The sequence below is a fragment of the Lagenorhynchus albirostris genome, chromosome 2, assembly GCF_949774975.1.
Source record: "Lagenorhynchus albirostris chromosome 2, mLagAlb1.1, whole genome shotgun sequence".
Taxonomy (NCBI): Eukaryota; Metazoa; Chordata; class Mammalia; order Artiodactyla; family Delphinidae; genus Lagenorhynchus; species Lagenorhynchus albirostris.
In genome coordinates, this window is record NC_083096.1 from 11,049,477 (window position 1) to 11,074,144 (window position 24,668).

General features: G+C 32.6%; 1 protein-coding gene across 2 annotated transcripts in view; it reads left to right on the forward strand.

Moving 5' to 3' along the window:
• The first annotated feature begins 12,330 nt into the window (after positions 1–12,330).
• BRINP3 (BMP/retinoic acid inducible neural specific 3) overlaps positions 12,331–24,668 on the forward strand; it is a 394,075-nt gene continuing 381,737 nt past the window's right edge. Inside the window, exon 1 of one of the 2 annotated variants that reach the window (XM_060142033.1) lies at positions 12,331–12,566. In XM_060142033.1, coding sequence (XP_059998016.1) covers positions 12,331–12,566 — 236 coding nt within the window. The remainder of the gene's footprint in view (positions 12,567–24,668) is intronic. The other variant, XM_060142034.1, reaches the window with a different exon arrangement.

A 24,668-nucleotide genomic window follows, 5' to 3' on the forward strand; every position in this document is an offset into this window, starting at 1 on the left:
ATACTCAACAGTTTCTATGTGTCAGATATAGTAATGCCCCATTTATTTTTCCCTATAATATCCTTCAAAATCTGGCTGGCTCTTTTTATATAAAAACTCTCTTCAATAATACAGATTTTTAAAAAAATAGGTTTACTTTACTTTACTTTTGAAACTTAGTATCTTAAATTCTTTATATCTCCCTGAATTTGGAGTCAGTTTGAGCTATTTTAAAAGTTAAAGTAATATATTGACAAGAGTGGTCCTTGAAAATACCAAATGCTTTCAAAATTCCACGTTGGGGAATAATGGGGAAAGCAGGTGTTCACTGTTAGAAAAGAGTTTAGTTACACAAGGTAAAATATATTGCCAATACCAGGCACTGTAAGGGTAGCTACCATATGCAAATATGGGCCATCCCAGCATTTTTGGCAACTGGGTAAGCTGTGCAAAAGTCCATTGCTGAAGACTCATTCTACAGTTAGAAATACCCAGAGTTCTGACACTCTTTGTTAGCTGGTGGTTCAGAAGAAATTGGAAAACAGCAGACAGATTTAACTACTTGCTGCTAGATTGGTTTGCTTGTTGTAGATCATGTCTTTTTGTTACTTTTGGTTCTTTTTCAAGAAATATTTATTGGATTTCTGATCAATGGTGTGTGCTAGGGTAAAGCTTGGGAATATAACAATGAAAAGATACAATTGCACTTAAGAGGCTTATGGGGTTTTTTGCTATTTGAAGTACACTTTGATTTAATTAATCCACTCAGGCAAATTTAATGCTTGGTCACTCATTTTATTTTCACACATGTCCAATTTTGATATTGTGCATATAATTCTCTTTAAGAGAAGAGGAGGGCTGTCAAATTCCTCAGAATATAGATAGGTCAGTAAAGAAAGTATTTTCTATCTAGAGAGTTAAAGGATGACTATTAAGAGAAATGGAGGAACCAGGACGGTTCTGCTAATAAAGTCATAATAATTCTCAGAGTGATGATTTAGTTGACATCTGATTGTGTGGTGATTTTGTTTGTTTGCTTCAATGTTAGCTTTTTTCAATGGAAACATTTTTAATGGGTTATGCCTTTTGATTTTTAGGAATTAAAATTAATAAAAAATCATATTAACATTGCAAAAATGCACTTTATTAATTTAATTTTCTTATTCTATCATGTATTTATTGAGGGCCTTCCGTGCACCAGGTACTTTTGTTGGTGGTACAGGTGCATTAGTGAATCAAACAACACAAATCCTTGCCTATTGTTGCTTATACTGGAATTCATTATTACAGGAATTTCAGGAATTATTGCATTATTACAGGAATTATTATCCTGTAAGTTGAATGATCCCTGTAACCAGAATTAGAAGATAGGTTAGGAGTCCACTGACAATGTTTATAACCCACACTCCTAGGTTGAAAAGTTTGAATATTTTCATTTCCTTGCAAATGGATAAAAAGAAACTAAGATTATTATTTTGAAATTTTACAAGTTTTCCCTATGGCCTAAATAATCAGGATCTTTAAAAAACACTTTTTAATAATTTTACGAAACTTTCTTTGAAACTTTCTTAAATGTACTCGTGTGTGTGTGTGTGTGTGTGTGTGTGTGTGTGACTTCAGAAGATACACTTCTATTTGTGTTTCTCTGTAGAGTAATTTCTAATTAAAAAGCTTATTTCACCTTCTAGGCCTGGTTAACTCCAAAACAAGTTTTAGTCCCCTTATAGATCAAGAGATTGATTTATTGTCCATTTGGACACCAAACTTCAAGTTTTCTGAATTTTATCCCAGTATTATGTCTTAGTCTTGGAATATATTAGTGAGCCTTTATTTACAGTAGTTCAGATGCCTTTGCTGAGCAGCAAGTTAGTATTGTACTTTCAATTTTTACTCAGGATCACTATAAATATTTTTTAAAAAAGCATTTCTAAAGCTTTGCAAAACTGTTAACTGCTGACGTTGTCCATAAAGGCAGGGGCAAAAGGTTTATTATCTTTGCATCTACATGGATTTGCACATAGTATGTTTTTTCAATTAACTTTTTCCTCAAATTCTCTTTAAATTTACATTTATGTGACAGAATTCTTTTTACTGACAAGAGATATTTTATTCTCCTCACAAACTAGAATGCTTTTTATTATTGGATCATGCCAGAAAAAGCAGAATCATATTGCCAGTTATAGTAACCATATTAAATCCAGATGTCTGTTACCATTATTTCCACTCCACTCCTGTACATTGATTATTTTAATCTTTATTTTAGGCTGTCTTCTGTTCCTCTGTTTTGGTAGTCAAAGATACTAGTTATAATAAGGTTTCTGAAGCAGTCCTCGTATTTTGCTTTAAAATTAGATTTTATAATCTAAATATACTATTCTAAACATCCTGCCTCCAAACTTTGTTCTTTAGTCTGTGGTCACTTTCCTTTTGAATTAAAATTGAGTACAATCTGAATCTTACCAAGATTTTTTTAATATAATCACTTATGTTGAAACACCAAGATATTTTATATTTAAAATGTAAAGATAACCCAGGTTACTCTTGAACTTTGGGCTTTTAAGAATAATTTCTCCTATGTTCTGGACAGAATTAAAGAATGGAACTCACTTTCTCTTCATTTTTTCTAATCAGTTCTATCATTAGGTAGTAGCATTTAACTTCCTCTTTATTGGTAGGACAAGATTGTATTGACAGGATCAAGCAGGAGATTAGTTCCCTCTGCAGTATAACCTCCTCAGAGGAATACAAACCCTCATTAAGATGGAAAACACTTAAAGCTGTAATTCAGAGGCACTGTATTGCCTGATCAGCTAAATAAAATAAATAATGACAAGGACCCTCTGGAATACAGGTTTAGCAGAGTTAAATGACTAAAAAGTTTCACTTCTAAGGCCAGTCTTACAATGTGATTTAAAACAAAGAAGCCCATTTTTTTTTTAAGAATAAGAAAGGTGAAAAAGTACAATAATAATGCATTACTAACATACTAAATAATGAAAATCTCTTATAAGCAGACTTAATAAGCAGCTCATAAGGTTAAAAAAATAAAATAAAATAAAGAGAAATTCAAGTCAGTGCATGTTCCAAAACCTTACAATCAATGCGCATGACAGAGTTTTAAGCATTAGAGGCCAAAGGATTAATATGCCAGTTGATCCTTCATCATCTGGTCATAAACAAAGGTGTTTAAGAGGATAATAGTAGTATATTGTAAAATTTAGAAGACTAATGAATGGAAATCCATCTGCAGTTATTTAAATAATTTTCAAACCACCATATTGAAAAGAATTTAAGGTAGTTGTTAACCCACCCAAACGTTTGTTTTTCAAATTCAAAAGGAATTGCTAATTCATATGAATGCATTCCATTCTTTCTGTAGCTGTAGTCTCTGAATGGGTAACCTCAGGTTTCTGCGATGCCTGGAGTTGAAAGGGTTTTTTTTTTTTACTTTAGGATTAGCGTTACTTTTAGCTTTTTATAAATTAGTTTTACTTTCTTAAGGGAAAAATGAAAGAATTATCAATTCATAAGGAAAAGAAAAACTTAGTTTTTGGTTTAATTCCTAGATAGACTTAGTGATAAATTGCGTAGCTAAAAGTCAGAATGATTTTATTCCCATTTCAACATATTACTGTTTTTGAACAGATGCACAGACAAAGGTAAAGCAATCACTTCTCTATACCCCTGGTGAAATATAGAAAAAAAGAGTGGCAAAATCCTAGCTATTTATATGGAATATGGTACACATTATGTAAAACATGCAAAATTTTATGCCTTGATGAATATCTTGACATCTTTACATAATAAAATGCCAAATTCTACTCCATTAGGCTATTTAAAAATTCAATACCTTTAAATAAACAATGTCTAGATTATGGAAGAGCAATTTTAGGTCATTTGAAATCTAAAAGTACAGATCATAACTAGAATTTAATTAAAGCCATAAATTAATACATCATTACTAAAGTGAGGATGTAAATCATTGAATAATGGAACTCATTCTTTTATTAAATTTGGCTATATACTATATGTAGGTCATGAACATTCAAAGATGAAAATCCATATGCACATGCATATAAGATGATGCATTATATTATCCATATGTGTTTGAATAAGCTTTTCAAACTGAATTCTTGAGTTTAACTGGTGCTCTTAAAAAGCTATACCTTTAAAATTATTTTTGCTATATCCAGGGATCTTCCTTGCCAAAAGTTACTATAAAATATAACATATATGTATATTTTTAGCAGTAGTCCTGAGTTTTCACACTATTGTTCTTTAAAATAATCTCATTAGAAATGATCCTCATATTCTTGTCATTATTTGGCATGTTTGGGAACATAAGAAAACTGACTTTATATAAAAATTTATGATTACATTTCAACAGAATATTAAAGTCATCTCATTCCACTGAAATGTTATTATTTCTCCCACTGTGAGATACCAATTCTGTTTTATGTATGTGGGATAGTATTTTTTTCTTTTAGTAAAACTATAAAGCAATTTATAACAAGATCGAGTAATCAAGCCTATTGAATTAATCTTACAGTATCTCTGAACAGCAGATAGGTAAATTAAATCAGTCTGATCGTGAGTATACTTTTTAGCCCAATAAATAACACACACAAGCTGAAAACCTTAGTTTTCTGATTTTTTTAGTTTATGGTACATGTCTCAAAAGATATTAAACTGAATCACATTTAGTTGATTAGGATATAATCTTTATTGAAAACATTAAATTATATGGAGCAGATATGCTTTGAAAACCCATAATATGAAAACCTGTATGATGAAAACTCATAATATGTAGTTACTCAGATCCCTTGCTTATAATAGCCTGAGATAAAATTATCCCATTTTAATTTTATTTTCTATTTTTATTATTTATATTGTCCATTTAAAATTTTTATTTTGTTCAAAAGCATTTCAGTAAGTGACAACAAAAATCCTAATAAATAACCTTCAATATGCAATTAGTTCTAATTAGGCTGTAGTGTGGTGTAACAGGGAGAGCTTGGTTTTCAGTTTGACTTCAAGAGAAATGCCATTTAAAGCTTGCTCTGCTGCATGTTTATTCACCTTGAACCTCAGTCATCTAAATAAGCAAATGGTGATAATAATATATACCACACTGTGCAGCTTGGGGGTAAAATAAGGAAATATTGGTAAAATGCTTGGCATATCAAACAAACTCAATAAACGTTTATTTTGTTGTGAAGGAAATAAGTATAGCATGTCATTTTCATCATCACTGTCTTCCCCCCACCCCTCCACCCCGACCGTATAGGGTTTGGAGGGGCTTCAGATAAAGTTATCCCTAGAATATGACCTTCCAAAGCGGGAGGGGCAAGCCATTCAACTGCTGTTTCTATATTATTATTCTTTAAATTCAACAGTTGCAGTACTATGTAAGACACTGTACTTGTTAACGAGAAGAGGATTTGTGTTTGACTTTCGCCGTGAACTCTCATTCATTTTGTCTATCTTCTGAAACCATGAATAATGGAACATAAATGAAAAGATTCCTAGTTGTCCACAATTGTGTGTGAGATCATGATAATACCTTATATTTTTACCTAAAGCTAGTACAGTAATTAATAACGATGCTTTCATATCCTTGTTCTTAACAATTTTTGAAGGTTAAGAATGCTTTGCTTTGATACTACTTGAACATGTCATTTATGATTATGATTTGGACACAGAAACCATGACCTCAGAACTCCATTTCTCTCTTTTCTCCGCTATCAAAGTCTTTGCCATCCTGAAGCATAGCTCAGATGCAAACTCCTTCGTAAAACGTTCTTTATTTCCACATCGAAGAAGTTTTCTTAATCTTGCCATCCATATCACATTAATTACACCTCAATTTAGTACTTAATTAATCATCATTTATTCATTCACTCAGACAATACTTATTAAGCAACTTTATTTCAGGCACTTTGCTAACTGTACTCAGCTGTCATTAAAATAGGAATGATTATTGTCCTCCTAAAACAAAGTTTATTTGGAGGCAGGGGAGGTATGCAGGCAAATAGATAAAATATACATATAAATATGCAGTGTAAATGTGCTATAATAGAGGAAGTAATGGCTTCGTAAACTATGACCAGTCAACCTGAAAGGGTCACAGAGGCTTTGTGGAGGAAGTCACAACCAAGGCTGAAGTTCAAAGATAGGGTAGGGTTGGGCAGGTGAAGGGATCCAAGTAGAAATCAGGTTCAGGTGCAGTAAACTGCATAAGCAAAGATGCTGAGGATAGGGAGAAAGTGAGGTAAGTTTGTGGAATACAACTATGACTGAAACAGTTGATGTTTAGTTGATAATGGTGCTGGCATACACACGGCGGGGCATATGGATGAAGAGTTAAGCAAGGGAAGACAATTTTATAAATTTTCTTAGAGTTTGGATGTTATCCAGAGGGCAAAAGCATAATTATATAAGTGGGGTAAAACTGTTGTACGTTCACATTTATCTTTTTTAGTAAGATAACTTTTGCAGTTAAAAGAGATTGGAGAGAGTCACAGGGGTGATAGGATGACCAATTATGAAGCTATTGCAGTAATTCAGTGAAGAGGCAACCGTGAGACTGTTGGGGGTACAGAATGACCCAGTTAAGTAAAGTGGGTATGGAAGAAAGTGATAGATTTGATTCATAGTGTTACATGGAGGGGGGGACCCCTTCAGGGCCCAAGAATGGGCTCTTGTCTAACACTCGGAAATGAATTCTCCGAGGAGGCACACATGCTGACAAAGCAAGAGACTTGATTGGGAAGCGGCGTCCTGGCGGAAAGCAGGAGGGTAAGGCAACCCAGGAGGACTGCTCTGCCACGTGGCTCTCGGGTTTTATGGTGGTGGGGTTAGTTTCCGGGTTGTCTCTGGCCAATCCTCCTGACTCAGGGTCTTTCTGGGTGGCGCGCGCATCTCTCAGCCGAGAGGGATTCCAGCGCAAAGGCTCCTGGGAGCTTGGAAGGACACATCGTCTCCTCCCTCCGTTTAGCCCCGCCAGAGAATTCTTCCAGGTTAGTTTTATCAGACATACTGTGGGCTGGCGTGTCCTCCCTCCTTTCAGCCCCTCCTGAATTCTCCCAGTTAGTTTTCAGCGGCGTACTGGGACCTCCTGTTGCAACACAGCTCAGACCAGCGGTTATCAGCGTGCCTAGCGGAGGCTGGCGGTTTCGGTCCGTGGTTCCCTCACAACAGGAGGAAGAACGCCTAGAATTTGGAATTTGGAAGGCAGAGGAAAGTGGATTTGGGCTTAAAGATTTGAGTGGCTGGGGCTTCCCTGGTGGCGCAGTGGTTGAGAGTCCGCCTGCCGATGCAGGGGACACGGGTTCGTGCCCTGGTCCGGGAAGATCCCACATGCCGCGGAGCGGCTGGGCCCGTGAGCCATGGCCGCTGAGCCTGCGCGTCCGGAGCCTGTGCTCCGCAACGAGAGAGGCCACAACAGTGAGAGGCCCGCGTACCGCAAAAAAAAAAAAAAAAAAAAAAAAAGATTTGAGTGAATGGAAGTATCTATCATTTTTATCATTTTTAAGATAAGGGACCAGAAAAAGAAACAAATGGAAGAATGTTGATTTTCAGTTGACGGGGGTATTGGTTTTTGACAGAGGGGACCATAGGCAGTGGGTCCCACCTTACACACGGCCTTCCTCAGTTAATTCTAAATTTCTGAGGACAGAAGTGGTATTTTTAGTGATACCTGTGGTTTACCTCCATCTCAAAACATATCAGAGTATTTTGCACATTGTAAATAATAAATAAGATTTACTCTTATGCTTATTTTCTATATTAAATAGGAATATAAACAATGAATAACTGTGGAAAAACCTATTAAAATTTACAGTTAAAATATGTTTTAACTTTTCTATCATTCATTCACTTATACAATGTTATATTTAACAGTTATTTACTGCAGAGCTAGCATTTATTTCAATACATAATAAAATAATTACCATATATTATGTAATATATGATAATACAATAATATGTTTTATATTCGAATAGAATTTGGGACCGTTTTATACAGATATACTTATTTTATAATAATAAAATGATTCTAAAATTTGTACTTAGTAAAATAATATGTTACATTTAATTACTTGGAAGAATGTGGCTTTTAAATGAATACAGTCACTTTGGGAATTGGAGACTTTATTTTGAAGATTGAAAGTTTTATATTTACACATTTTAGTATTAGTGATTATGAATGTTAAGGAGCTATTTTATAGAGAAATGCAGTAGTTGCTCAAATCGAGAAATTTAGAGAATGGGTATATGACCTTGGCAAATCAGTCAGTTTTCCTTAGATTTTGTTCTAAGGGATTGAGAGAGAGAGCGAGAGAAAGAGATACTGACTAGAATATGTGGTAACATATAAACAATTGGTGAATCTAGTTGAAGGATATATGTGTGTACTGTACTAGTCTCTTAGCTCTTCTGTGGGTTTTACATTTTTCAAAATAAAAGAAATATATTTGACACAATTACTTATGAAACTTCTTTGCATTTGCAAGGTCCCAAGTGGATTTTATTCCCTAAGAAAATACTTTAGATATGTTAGCAATAAAAATCAGTCCAAATGCAGACATAAAAGAAGAAATCATACAGCATGCAATGTTAATTATTTAACGAATAGGAATCATTAACATTGAAATACCAACTAGATATTGGATAATGAAATAATGTGGTCTAAATGATGAGCCTCAATGATGTTACACACAATTCTAAAGGATATATCAGTGATGCTTAGTCTTCTTTTTACCTTTATAGTTTCAGGTATACTAGAAATTCAGTTTCAATATGATAGGACATATTTTATTTTATAAATTTCAGTAGTTTATGAATTTCAAATACACATGGTATGTCAGTATTTTAGATAAAAGTAGTGCACTACTAGCCTGGAATAGGATTACAGAGAGCTAGTGAGGAAGAATAATTATATACAAGAATATATATGTATTATAATATTATGTGTATTTATGATGTATTTTATGTATTAGTGTGTATTACTATATATGTAACATCTTCTTGGTGTGTTTTCTTCTGTACAGATTCTCAAGGCCATTGGGTATTTGCAAGTAATAATGTTGTGTGAGTTGATAATGTTCTCACTAAATTTTATTTTATGAGAAAAAATTTGTTATGAGTAGGCCATGTACTAAAGATGTATTTTTAAACAGTATGATAATTCACTATTTTTACTTCCTTTTAGTTTATGAAAAGAAAAACTTGATCAATACCACTTTTTAACATGAACTCAAGTTTTTGTTTTGTTTTTAATGTTTTGTTGTGTTTTGATCTTCAATCTCTTTTATTCTTCATAAAATACACCCTTACATGTTCTGGAAAATATTGTGCATTGACATTGTTATTTCCTTAGTTGTTTGCTTAGGCACTTATCCAGGAATAGTAAGTTCAAGATCATTGTGCATTATCCCTGCACTCCAGGGAGTGGAATTGATGAATTCACTTACTTAATCATTTTCACTTTCTTTCATTGTACCTCATGATTTCTTTTCCTAGCAATACTTCTAAGTTTAGCTGTTTACTTCAGCAGTGAACTCCAAATGTCCTCAAAGGAATGCTACTGGTAATTGTCACTGGTAATCTGTATCATAAAGTTATCATATTATAAAGGCCATTCAGGAATAATTTTAAAATTAGTACTCATATACAAAGGTGATTCAAATGTGCATTTACCTGCTTTTGTGACAAACTAGGCTAATGAAGTCCTGTTGTTCCTGAATATTGAGCCTAATGGCCACTTGTCCTAAGGATCTTTGGAAGCCTAAATACATAAATGTGTTAATGTATTTTAACACTGCGTTTCTTCCTGTTTCGTAACTCTTCAAAGTTATTTCTCAAAGAAGGCTTCTGTAGAACTGTTGGGTATCATAGTTCGGTTTATTGTACATCCCTTTAAAAAGACCTTATAATGATTTCAGTAGTTCCCCCAAATTAATTTAAACTTGAACAGGATTGTTATTCCCATGTGCTAATAAACTGTTCTTTCAGAAAAACTCATTTCTGAACATAAGTGGGAACATGTATCCATATCAGAAGTTGAAGAAACAGAAATAATTAAAACCTAACACTAACATTTTTAGGTAGTTCCCCTGTACACAATTTAGGAACATCTTTCCATTTTCTTATATGTTAATATTAGGGAATATGAGGACCATGAAACATCTTCAATATATTTGGTAAAGAAAATAATAAAAGCAGTTGTTCTGGGTAATTATATATTGAAAAATGACAGAATTTTAAAATAGGACCTTCAGTGTCATCTAGGTCAGTCATATCCTACTTTCACAACATGCTGTTTCTTAACAAAGTCATGTACTTCACCACAAAGAGTAGGGTTTAATTTGATGGTATATAATTACATGATTTCCTGTAAGTATGAAATATGCTTTGAAACACTCCTAATGTCCTTACATGCTATAGGTGCTTTTCTACGTGCTTTATATAAGTTTTTGGTAACAATGATTAATTTGCTACCTTGAATATATTTGATCAGCAGAATAAAAATGTGTGTTTCACAAAGATAAGAAATATTTATTAACCATTTGGGGATTATACCATACCATCACAGATAATAATAATTCTTAGTTTATGAATGAAAATGAAATATACTGTTTTTAAGGTAAATAGTATTGCTTCCACATAAGGAAAACAATATGTAAAAAAATCTATTTTCTTCATCAGAACTGGAAGTTATGATCTGCATCATTTGACAGTGCTATATTTATACAAGTAATTGATGGGGATACAGGATTTTTTAACTCCTACTCCAAAGTATTTTTATTATGTGATATTGTCCTTTCTTATGATAAATCATTGTTAAAACATCTTCACTTGTAAGATGTCCTCTGTTACTTACAGACTAGGGCATATTTTAATCATCACATTTTAAAATCACCACATAAACAACTCATGATTGGGGCAAATCAGATCGTATGTGGGTATTGAACCTTTTAATTGTGTAGAGGGTAAGACTGAATCTAAAGACCTAGGTCAGCCATATTGTATCACTGTTTTGAGATAGTTTTTAGTGGCAAAATTGCTGTATACCTCTCATATTGAAATAATTCAGGATTAAATTGTGAATTACAGGGTTACAACTAACAGCAAATTAAAATTATCAATCGCCATAACCAAACACCAGAGACATATGGCAACTGTCATAGTTAAAATATTTTACTTAATACTGTGCATTTTGATGGCTTCCTAAAGAGATTTTGCTGACCCAAAATGCTCACAACCAAACTTTCTTGCTAGTCAGAATTTCTATAATGCATGGTTCTATGTGTTATAAATAATAATTTTGAAAAAGTTTGGTGGGATGGAAAGTAAAATTGAAATTCAAATATTTGTAGAATATTTTGCATAGCATATAAACTGCATCAGTTGCTTTGTGTAAGGTCATTTATACTATATCACATTGGGATGACACCTCTTTGTTACTTTGGTTTTGAATGCCTATAAAATTAATGTATGTGTTTTCATAGTTTATGTATAATCTATATTGTTTTAGTTTGTGTATGTATATGAATTTTGTAGGTATGCCTGTTTATCTTATGAATAAGACACAGATGTCCATTTAAATCTTTTAAATGTGCTAGAAATAATTATAATTCTGTTTAAATAATCAAGGAAGTTTTTTCCTAATAGAATAATGTTAAAAATAACTGAGCAAAAATGCATACCTCTACTCCCACCCACCCCCACATCCACCCATCCACGCATCTAAATATATTGCTAGAAATAGATAAATGATAGAGGCATAGATACACATATTTATTTACTTGTTTATGTATTCTTAGACCCACAGTTTCATTCCATCTATATTTTAATCCATTTTAAAGCCTTTTTCTAATAAGTAAACAATAAAATACATGTATTAAAATTTATAACACAATTTATTAAGTAAACATATTCAATATTTCTTTTGAAAGTGTCCAGTGTTATAAAACATTTAAGCTGAAAAAATAATTATGAGTCAAAACTTCTGCTAGTTGTTGCTCAGTGGGTTTAATGATCCACTGTATGATGCTGTCCTGACAAGGCTTGCTGTAACTCAGTGACTTATTTTCCAATAAATACAAAAAGAACCAAAGTTTGAAAGATACACAGCTCTGAAAAAAAGAAATTATTTCAGTTTACTTGTTAATCACTTTTGCTATTATCTAATTTAAAACACTGATATTAGATTTTTGAAAAAGGATTTGCCACTTCAGTACCTTAATTGCTAGAAAAGAATCTTCCAGGGGCTAACTAATTGCCTGTGTGTTTTGTCTAGGTGTTGAGGGAAAGCTAAGAGAATGAAGGCTCTAAGTCCCCAGTGGAAGCATGATATGGCGGAGCAGAGCTGGTGCTGAATTGTTCTCTCTGATGGCTCTATGGGAGTGGATAGCACTGAGTCTTCATTGCTGGGTTTTAGCAGTTGCTGCTGTTTCGGATCAGCATGCCACAAGCCCCTTCGACTGGCTCCTCTCTGATAAGGGACCCTTCCATCGTTCACAGGAATACACAGATTTTGTGGACAGAAGCCGGCAGGGATTTAGCACAAGATACAAGATATACAGGTATGAAGCAAAGGGAAAGCAATTACAGATATCTTCCTTGAAGGTGGTGGATAACTAAGTTGCTCTAAGGGAAAGTTTCAGGTGGGAAAGGGTTATTATCAGAAGGGTTATTATTGACCATTCACCATGGTAATGTTTTCTGGTTATTTAAAAGTATTTCTTGGAGATGTAACTTGTTATGGAAAAACTGGATAATGGTGACCACAAGTGCAGAACTCCCAAATTCTTGACTGCTAAACTGCCGTAAAGTAAGTTTCAGTTAACTCTGAGGCTGAGTTTACCATTTTAAATACTCAAAATTTTAAAAGGAAATTTCTTGAATGGCCTTTCCTTTCTACCTTGTATCAGGATTTGTTACCTTTTTTTAGCTTAAGTGGAAATGGTGTCTTCTACTTAGTCACTGAGAAGTTGAGTCACCTCATCCTTTTTTACCTACAAGGTAATTGCACATTCAGAACCTGGAGGAAATGGCCAGGGAATACAAAGGAAATGCAGATAAATAGGATGCGGTAACAAAGGCCAAGAAAAAGGAGGAGGCTGAGATATATGGCCTTTAACTTCTACGGTTATTCTGTTTGAATCTAAATAAGTTACAAAAAAGGAGTCATACTCCACCCAAGCCTAGTGAATCCATTAAATAGAGGGGTATACAAGTGGTTGCCTGAATGGATTAGATTGCCTTGATCTATGCCATAAAGAATGTTTTATGAAGGTTATCATTTTGGTTTGTTTCTTCATGGTAGAAATGTACAATTCCCAGTGACTGGTTTAGATGTATGCAGAAGCAAAACTTAGTTTTGTTTTTGTGCCTGTATCTATGTAGATCCTGTTATATAAATATTTTGTTTTATATGTGCACCAGAGGGCACTGTGCTTCTGGTCTGTATGCAGTCTTTTATACAGCATTGTGAGAAATGTATAAATCCTATCAGCCATGCATATTTACAGAAGAGACTGAGGGGTACTGAACACGTTCCATTAAACATCATACAATTATTGCTCTGTGTGTGTGTGTGTGCGTGCGCGCTTAAATAAGAAATCCTTTAGTCCAGGTAGTCAGGGCCTGGTCACAAGTCTACAAAAAAGACATTCTACTTTTTTAAATGAAATGACAAATACTAAAGATTTCTTTCTGACATGCAGCAGGAAAGTCAATATATTATGAGTCCAGCTGTATTCAGTTTTACGTGTGTTTGTGGGTTTAGCCAGCTTTCTTTCACAAATTGAAGCTACTTGAATTTCAGACTGTGAGAATGTCTTCTATTTCAGCATTCTTCAAGAGGATTTTTAACAGTCTGTCAAACAGACTGATGCCAGAGCGTGTGTCCATGATCTATGGGCATCTCTGTTGGGAGGTCTGAGATGTTGTCTTGTGTGTGATTGTTGTGGTTTGGCTTATCGGTTGATCAGCTATGAGTTGCAAACATGGCTTGACATGTGTTTAGAGGTTCTAAGCTGAATGAAAGAGACATTTTTTGGATCACCACAGTGGAAGGTAATGAAACATAATGCCTTGGGATTTGTTTGCAAGGCTCGTGCATTCCCTGTAGTTTTCATGGGACTCTATCTTAAACACCTTCAGTAACCCGCTACTCTTCATCCTTCCTATGTCTTTACCTTTGTGGCTTGGATAAACGTGGATGGAAATTGTTTATTTATAAACAATGGAATAAGATGTCCCTGTCCTCCTGCCTGGACCAGACTACAACTTATATAACCTTTGAAACATTGGCTCATGATGCTATGATCACTGATGGTTGCTATAAAATGGGCAGTATAATATACTCATGAGGACTCTTGCCTTGGCACTGTGAGATATTTCATCTGTCCCGCTAGTATTTCTCCAAATTTCAGAGAATGCTATCCACTTATCCATATGATATAATGGATCTGAGTTCTTCCTGGTGAAGTTGACCTTATTTTTGAGATATTAGAACATCCCAAATCCAAGGATTAGAATAGCTTCCTGGTGTTTGGCTTTATTTTGCTTTTACTTTTGTTTTTAATATTTGTCTTAAAAATAATTATTAGAGACTTTATGTTTCACAAATGTTTACTCTAGTTATATAATTGGTGAATCTCTAAGACATATAGATGAAAAATTAGTATTTTTCCATATTAAGCACTAGATTTATCATTTTAAAAGACCACATAATTTTGAAAAGTGATCAGCCAAATTCTACTAGTGCTTATTATTACTGTCATAAGCTTCTTTATGCTAGGTATTTCGTTGACATAATTCCTGAAATTCTTTAGTTACGAATGTAAAACGTATTAAGCCTGTTAAAATAATTAGGTCAAATTTCTTTCAGTTGTCTGTTTTCATTTTATCTTCTTCTTCAGTAACATATTTTTCTTTTCACTTCAAATACAGAACAGCAAGATCATAACAACTGAACATTACTAGAACCATAGTCAGGGCTTAAAGAAAAAAAGTACCACTTTTTCTTGATAGGCTGCATTTTTGTCAACTGTCAAAGCTTATGTTTTAAATTGAAGTGTATTGTAAAGTATTTTTAGGTTTTATTCTGAAGCTACATTATGACATAAGAGGTGATTATTTTATGAGTAGATCATTGAATTGAAGGCATAGAATGAGCTTGCTAACACTTAAATTGTTATTTGGTTAAATAGTAAAAGTTGGATTTTCTGCTATCTTTTAGCTAAAGATTGATAATGGAACTTAGGGTAGGCATTTTAAGTAAGTGTTCTACTCTTAGACAGTGGGCTATGCCTAGAGAAATTGTGCCCCATTTGAAGCATAGAATAGGAGCACACTTGGCCCCTTAATAAGCTGGAGCCTTGTGACTACAGTTATTATGTTCTCGAAACACCCTCAGGCAGTATGCCTACCAGCAAATGCATAATTTTTTCCAGGGTGCGGAAATCCTCATTCTTTTAATAAGTTATGGAGTTCTGGATGAGGGACACCCTTTTAGTAATCCAGACACCATTATCTTGAACCACAGATATGAATTCTAAGGTCAGATGGGTGGTGATTTTTATTCCCATAAAAGAGACATTTCACATATGTAAATCTTAAGATACATTGCTAGTCTTTTTTTTTTTTGGCCTAACTTCTACCATTCTTTGCCTAACCACATGTGCAAGTGAATTATGTGGGAAATGATGATGCTTTTCTTACAACTTTTTAAAATAATATTAAGATATGTCATATTACTGCCACTTAGCTTGCTTCTTCAGAGCAATTTTTCAAAGCAAAATTTGAGTGAGAATAGGAAAAAATTGAAATAAACACGATGCCTCATGGGTCTTCCTGGTAACATTCCCTGAGAAAAATTTTATTTAAAGAAAAGTCTTGGAAAGGATAAGTCAACCTAGAAAAAAAATAAGTGTATGGACACTTCATGACAGGGGTTTAATGAAATAGTGTGTGGGAATGAGGTGGGAGCTTTTGAGTAAATAGTTCTGGAATTTGGGTAGCCATATGAGAAAAACAGAAGTGAGGTCTCTTTTCAATACCATATACACAAATCTGCTTTATATGGAATAAGGATCTAAATAAAAAAGGCAAAAATATTAAGTTTCTAGAAGAAAACAGAGGAAAACACTTTCAGATATGTAAGGATTTCTTAGAATACAAGGTATTAAACAACCAAAAACCCTGATCAGTTCAGGTATGTTAACATTAACAGGAGTGTAGCCACCAGCAGTATCCTGGATAAATCTCCCAAGCAGAATGTAAAGTGAAAGAAGCACAACAGGAGAACTTTGCACATAGTATGATTCTATTATATGAGGTTCACAAAACAGATACAACTAATTTACACTGTTTAGATATGCATAACTAAAGATGGTTGGTAAAACCTTAAAGAAAAAAAAAAGCAAGGAAATGACTATAATAAAAATCAAGATAGCAGTTATCTCCAAGAGGAAAGGAGAAGGATGGGATTTTTAGGGGAGCACATGAGGGATTTCTAAAATAATGACAATACTCAATTTCTTAAACTGGATAGTTGTTACACTGGTGTTAATTAGACCCTAAATATTTTAGACAGTTATTCGTATAGATATTATATTTCATAAAATAAAATATTTAAAAAGTAAGTGAATGTTGTGTCAGCTTTGAATTGAAAAACTGGAGTCCTCAAATTAAGTATATTAATTAATCCCTTTGAATTATTCCCCAGTTCAATATTTACTATTAAAGTTTATGAAGCCCTTTTATATTCCATAGAAATGTTCAATATGTGAGTAAGGTATGCCCCAATACAAAATTATATTTTGGTATATATACATACATTCTTATACAAAAGTAAAATTTTTGCTTGTTGTTGTTTACAAAGACCTTCCATTTTTTCATATGTGATTTTAACTGTAGCCTTTTATTGATGGTATTGTTATATCAATTTCAAAAAGTTAACATTCAGAGATTTTAAATAGCATGCCTATAAACAGTAAATGTTAAAAAATAATTAAAACCCATGTTTTAAAATTTAAATTCAATAATCATCTTACCACAATTAAAAAAAACAAAAACAAAAGCCCCCATAGATAACTGACTACATCTTTGGAATTAAATCTTCTGATATGTAAAAACAACTCTGTTGCACAACTCGTGTTTCCCTCTGTGTTCACATATATTAGTCAGTTTTGCTTAGTAAATATATCCTTGATCTAATCTACATCCTTTGTTGTTGACAGAGATCTAATAAAACTGTGTTAGATTGTTACAGTCAAGGCTCCTGGTGAATCAGACCTCTCTATCTCAACAGCCTTATGTATTCCCTCCATTATTGGCTTTGGGCTTGGCCTTCCCTTGTCAATGTAACATCAGCAAATATGATGCAAGCAGAAGCTTATAAAAGTGCTTGTGCACTGGGTTTGCCCTGAATCTGATCTGAAACCACCCTGTGAAGTTCAGTCTGGACCAGTAGAGCAGGAGAGGCCACATGGAGCAGAGAGGAAACAGGCCAGTTGATGTCCTTTGGACCTGATAGCCACCAGACAGAAACAATCACTGGACAAGTGAGGCCATCTTATGATAGTCAACCTAGCTGAACTGGTAGAAAATAGAAACCACATTAGTGACCCTAGGCATACTGGAAGAACCAAACAGCTGAGCCCAGCCAGTACTGCTCATTCATTCACAGAATCATTAATAAACAGACACAAAATCTTGCTCTAAGCCTCTAAGTTTTGGGAAGGTTTTCTGTGTACTGCATATAATTGATACAAGTACTTTTCATCAGGAATATAAATTGGGCAGGTATTTATTAATGATATAAATAATGTGAAATGGTAATTATATCATTTATGAAGAGCTTTGTTTAAGAATATATACAAGTGTTTTTAAATGTACAGTGCTGTATATGAACTGTATCTGAATAAAACTGGAAGAAAAAAAAAGAACATGGAAATAAAACTACAGAGAAGATAAAAAAAAAGAATGTATACAGTTTTTTAAATAAAAAAGAAGGAGATTCTAGTTTAAAATGTCTTCTAAATAGCAATTCCTTACAGAATCACTTCAAATTTCCTACTAAAATAGTATGAATCCATGGGGGTAAGGGGGACTGAAAACTCACAACAACACAATCACTATGGTTGGTATTCAACTCTCTGCCAGAATATGAGAGGCATTTCAGTGGTTATAAGAATCAATGATTAGCAAACATAGTTTAGTGCTTAAGATAGAGCAAGCCTAATAGTCTTGACAAAGGTGACACTTACCTTAAATACAGGTGGGAACTACATCATTACTATCAGCTACCTACTCAGAAACCCAGAGTTGTCACCTAATAGAAACTATGCAGTCCTCTCTCTACTGCAGAACCCTGCTTTGTGATGTAACCAAAGTATAAATAATCATCTTTCTTTCCCACTACATTTGGTGATAGCAGTTCCCAAGAATAGCATGGTAGGTAGAGATTTTGCCAGATAAATATGTCCTATGCAATATTTGGGAAATACTTATACTAAAAAATAAAAATTAAATTCTAATAAGTTAGAATTTTAAAAATTTAAATTCTAATTTAACTGGTTGCCATATATTTTATTTGCAAAATCTGGCCACTCTAGGAGGAAATAAGTGATTACGGACATTGATGATTATGTATCAGTGACAAGGACTCTCAGAAGTAAATTTGGAACAGGAAAGGAAAGAGCCCAGAATGCAGTAAATAGAGTTTCTCATGCACTTTTTTTGTTTAGACTGTCAGAGAAATTAATGTCCCTGTAAATCCTGCCTTAGAAGAAGACAGCCACACATTGACAATTAAGCCCAAACCTCTACATTTCAGTGCACTTTACAGCAAACCAAAGAGTGAGCGAGAAAAAAATGACACACACACTCTGTCTCTTAGCAGATCTTGGTATTGACAGATCTCTCTATTCCACATGATATAAATAAAATATAATACTGTAATAGCACCTTTGGGCTTGCAGTGCATAACTGTGTGTCTGTCACATTGTAGGGAGGTTATCTTCACTGAAGGAAGAAAGGAACAAATAAAAAATGGCAGAACAAAAGAAATAAAGATTTATCATAAAGATTCGGTGGAAGAAATTGCCACTTTATGCTCCCCCCCACCAATACACACATACACAAGCATATACACGCATGCATGCTTGGTCTTATCAATAGGTTGTAAGAAAGTATGACATCTACAAAACAGAAGAGATGGTAAGGAAAGAAAACTTTGAAAATAAAAAGGAATTGTGTAGGGTAAGGTAATACTGCAAATAAATTTAGCAACAGGAATAAAATCCACATTAAAAACCATGACACACAGAGTTAAGTGTAAAAACTGCAAATATGGTTATGAAGTTGCATGGAAATGTTAAAATACAATTCTTGGAAAACAGTATTTAACATGAAAGATAGTGATTAAGTTTAAATCATTTGGGTTTATAAGCTCAGACGATATAAATAAATATCTAGAAGAAGGGCCATGTTAAAGATTGAGTACAGTCTTTGAAACGTTTAAGTGGAGAGCTAAAATTTATATTTATTTAAATTCTGAAAATAGGAACTGGAAAAAATAAGTTTAAATGTTATTGCAAACCTTAAGGATAAAAACAGGTAGATATAAAAAGCAGCATTATATCTTAAATTTCCCTGCTACATATGAAAACAAACATACAAAAATTTAAAGATTAAATAAAACTGATAAACATAACTTAAAACAAGGTGACTGCAGAAAAGTATAGTTAATGTAACGAATGTAAATATTTCAAGCTCTGAAAATAACTATTGTAATTGGATTCAAACATTTACTTAAATATGCTACTTATAACAGTTACCTAAAACAAAATTACACCTAGGAGAAAAGGCCATAAAATGTAAAAAGATGATCAATTATCTTAAAATCCCTATAATACTACCTAATGAATAGTATATTATACTAGATCTTCTAAAAGCAATTGAACAAAATATAACTGTAACATGAGATTTTAATTTACCATTCTTATTCTGCATGGATAAAATAGACCACAAAAAAAGTAGTGTAGGGGTGGGGAAAGGCAGATAATTTGAGTATTGAATTTAGTACAATTGTACTAAATTTTGTACCTAACATGTATACTTCTTAAGAACATACATGGGATACTTATAAAAAAACTTTAAACACAATATATCCCTACATTTTAGGGGTGTTGAAATGTAACCACGTAACCTTAAAACGAATTATTCAGAATGTAAATTTAAAGCAATTAATTCAACTATTGGCTCATAAAGTTGCAAATTCAAAAATATTTAATGTCATTAAATATGATTTATTTTCAAAGATATTGAATATTATGAAGCATTCTTTCCTATTCTTTCAATTACAAAGTTAAATAAAACATATAAAACCCCCAAAAGTTAAAATCAGAAAGTAGGGTTTGTGATTTTTCCCATGATCTTACTTTTTTAGTGTATAAACATGTAGGATATAAAGATTACAAGTAAATGTTTCCAGTGTATCACTGGTTGGAAAGTTTTATAGATTTTTCCTTACATTTTTGTATAATAGTATGTGGAATTCATATGATCGGGCAAAATACTAAATGTCATTAAAATATTAGGATGAGACATACGTTACTTGAAAAACCACTTCCGAATAATTAACAGTAAAATTATGAGAATTTACCAGGATTATTTAAATAAAAGTTTTTAAAAATGAGGTATATTTTCTCTTTGAGCGTTAACACCTAGTTTAAAAATAATTGTAATAAAACAGCTTTATATCACAAGTAAGAACTATAAAATGAGTCAGTACTGTTCTATGGAACATATATATGGTGTAGACTAAAAGGGGTAAAGATGGAACTAAATACTGTGCTTTCATTATGTGATTGTGCTTTCACATGTCATTTAATTTTCCAGACAACCCTCATCTAAAAATTCCCAATTTACAGATTAACAAAATAAAAACATAAACCTGTTGCCCTTTTGTTTACGCCTCCTATCCCTGAATATCTGTCCTTAAACTTATGCTATTGCTCTAAAATCACCTGTTGACTCCTCTGAACTATGAATGCCTTGGAGGCAGGACCTTTCTGCTTTCTATTTAAAATTTTATATACCTTATTTTATTTCTGTATTTTTATTTGTCTTTATATTCCTAGAGAGAGCAGTTGCTCAGTCATCAAAAGCATCGGCTTTAGATTTGGGCTGCTTGGTTTCAAAGCCAGACCTCATCCCATTGAAAATATCCTCTCTTGAATGTAAGCAAGGAGACAGGAATTGTTTGTTTTTGTCACTAACCAACTGTGTTACCTCAGATTTAGAAACTAATTTCTCAGACCTCAGTATCCTCTTTTGTAAAATTAAGGGTGCTCTAGATCTCTAAAGATATTTGTGTTATAAACTTCAAAGCTTGTAAGCCTAAAAGCAAAATGGAAAATGTCAGAACAAATACATGGCATGAAAACAAAAATCAACTCTTGTTAATTCTTCTATCTGCATTCTTCTGTCTTTTGTAAAAGTCACTTATAAATGCTTTTAAAAAATAATATCTAAGAATGTCTCATATTACTGTGTTCATTTGTACTTAAACATAAATTATGTAATAATTTCCCTTTTCTTCATCACTCCAATTCTTTTCTATTTTGTATATGTTATATTGAAGAGGCTATACAGAGAATAAAGCTATTTTTCTTAGTTGTTTGATTTTCCATAAATCCTTCCATTAGTCTGTTAGCACATTTTACAGTCAGTGATAAATTAAGGAGAGTATTCTAGGTAGTGATTTTATAAATAAATAACCTAAATTAATTGAATACATCTATTAAACAACTCTATTTACATCTCTAATTTTGAGATTAAGCCATAAAATAAATTTAAATTTTTGTTACTTAATTCTAATTCATAATCAGATATCCATATGAATTCATACTTTATTCTTTAGTTGACATTGGAAAAATTTCAGTCAGGAATAAAATAGAAATATTAATTCAAGGCTTTAGGAATTATCGAAATTCAGGAAAGCTAGTTCTTAATGAGGATTGTATTATAATCTCATGATCATAAATAAAATACATGCTTTGTAACAATTAATAGAATTTATAAATAATAATATTTAGTCTAATAGCGCATTCGTGTTTGTTTCTATTAAAATGAAAAAATGAACAGAGCTCCTAGTTCACACAATTATTTACAAAAGAAGAAATAACAATTATGATTTTTTGGCATTCAGACAAATAAATTATTTGATTAATTCTCTCTCTAGTTTCATCTTCCCAAGCATTCTGATACTTCACAGCCTTTATCTCTGTGGTCTTCTTACAAATTTAATTGCCAAAATTATCAGTGTTGTTTTCTTTGGTGCATTTGAATTGCTAACATGCATTTTTTTTTTTTTAATTGAGCACTATTCCAAAAATGCAAAATTTTGAACTAGAGAAAAAAGCTGAGTAATATTAGTTTTTTTAGGGGTTTCCTTGGCTTTTTCCTTGAGTGTGTGTGCATTGTGTGTATTTAAAAGGACTGTTATGAAAAAAAGTCATTTGCATTATATTTCTCATTGTAAGTAAGAAAAGGTCCTAAAATGGCATTTATTATGTCTTCTCTGCTTTAATATAAAATAAAGTAATTGCTATTTAATTGCAATACTTTAAAAAAATTTCCAACTTTTAAAAATTAGTCATAAAATTAAGATTAGGTTATTATCTCTTTTATTTTAACAAGCATGTAATATGAATTACAGTAAAAGATTACTTACGTTCATATTATACCTTCCAAAGTTAAAGCTGAAATTTATACTGAATATTTATGGTTTTTAATAGAGTTTATTCAATATCTATAATTAAATCATTCTTTTATAGAAGTAACAAGTTTTATTTTTTTGAAATTACTTTTTCTATAAATTGCTTATTTTCCCTATTATTTTCGACTGGAATCATAATTCCATAATCTGCCGTAGATTGTAAAAATTATCCAGTGAAATTCATTTGGCCTAGAGAAGAGTTTTACATCAATTAATTAGTAATATTAATTAATGGAATTTGCCTCAGACTGAAGTGATATATGAAATACATAGATGTTCAGCAAATGTGGGTTGAAAAAAATTACTCAGAGTGTTCATATAGTCTTATTTTCCTTTCATCTATTTCTCTAAATATTCCAGTAAACAAAGGCAATGTAAAACACGTACTATTTATTATATCAAAAAAACTTAATATTTATTAATAAACCATTTTAGTTTAAGTGTAAAAGCTTATAACCTTGATTATAGGCACAGGAGACATTTTCATGCTCTTTGCTTACTATTAAACAATTATTAAAGCTTTTCTGAATGTTTTACCCATAGTCAAGAAACAGAGATTTCACAATATTTGGAAGTAGTTCACTTATGTAAAAGTTTATTGTGAAGCATTAGTACCTCAAAACCTCACTGTATATGTTCCACAGACATATGATTACTTTTGTGTCTGTCTCTACTTTTTTTTAGTAATCTTCTCTTTTCCACATAGGTGCAGGCTCCCTGTTCTCTTCCTTTTTGACACAGTTGAAAAGAGGTAGAGAGAATGGCCTTGCCATTCATTTGCAAGTCCTTTTTCTAACAGACATTTCCTTGGCTGCTCACTTAAATAGATATTAGCAGCTCACTAATTAAACTACCTCCCTGTCAGCCTGAAATTAGCAAAGGCTCTGTTTGTCTGTGGCCTTGTATGCTGTCCTATCTTAAAGACACACACTACTATTATCCCAAAGCAGAATAGAACATTAGATTTAAATAAACACACCCATTTAAAGTTATAAAGTATTTCCTCACAAAATATAATCTTTCAAGGATTATCCATTGTATAAAAAGTGCTTTTTATAGTCGTCACTAAATTCATTACACATAAGAATACTTTTTCACATTTATTATAAAAAAGGGATAATAACTTTCTTTGCATTTATCTTTTCAGAAGATAGACTGTTTTAAATATAAACAACAATTAAAATATAAATCGAACAATTAAAAATGCTTTTAATATTCATCTATTTAAATTAATGATATTTAGCTCATGCTGTATAATCTCCATCTATAATATTACTGTCAAGTGGTCATCAACCCTTTCTTTAAATGTTTCCAATGATAGAGAACTCACTCCATCCCAAGACAACTGAATCAATGGATGAACACTTATGACTCTTGGGAATGCCTTCCTGGTGGAAAGCCAGAATTTGTGAGCTTGCGTCTTCTAACTACTGTACCAAATCTACTTCTTCATCGTTTATTTACATTATAGTACCCAGGTGTGCTATTAATCTTTAGTTTTGCAGACATCATACTGCTCTGTGTATGGCACAGTTTGACTCTCCTACTGCTGAGAGGACTGCCTGTGTGTCCATATCTCATTGAATGTAATATAAAAACATTTTGGCCCCATTTGACAGATCTATCAAGAATTTTCTGTTCTTGAACATTATAATCCAACATCCGCTTGTATTTCAAATCTGCACATTTGAAAAGAATGTCTCGTATATATATTCATTTGTATTAGTGATAAAAAATTATAGATGAATAAGAGTGAAAACAGATCTCTCAACCACATCATGAGAAACCCTCCAAATTTCAGTTTTTGTAATGTTCAAAGCCCTTTATCAACAATTTCAAAACCCCAAAGTTCTGAAGATGAGCCTTTTTTCTCTTAGCACATTTAGTTTCA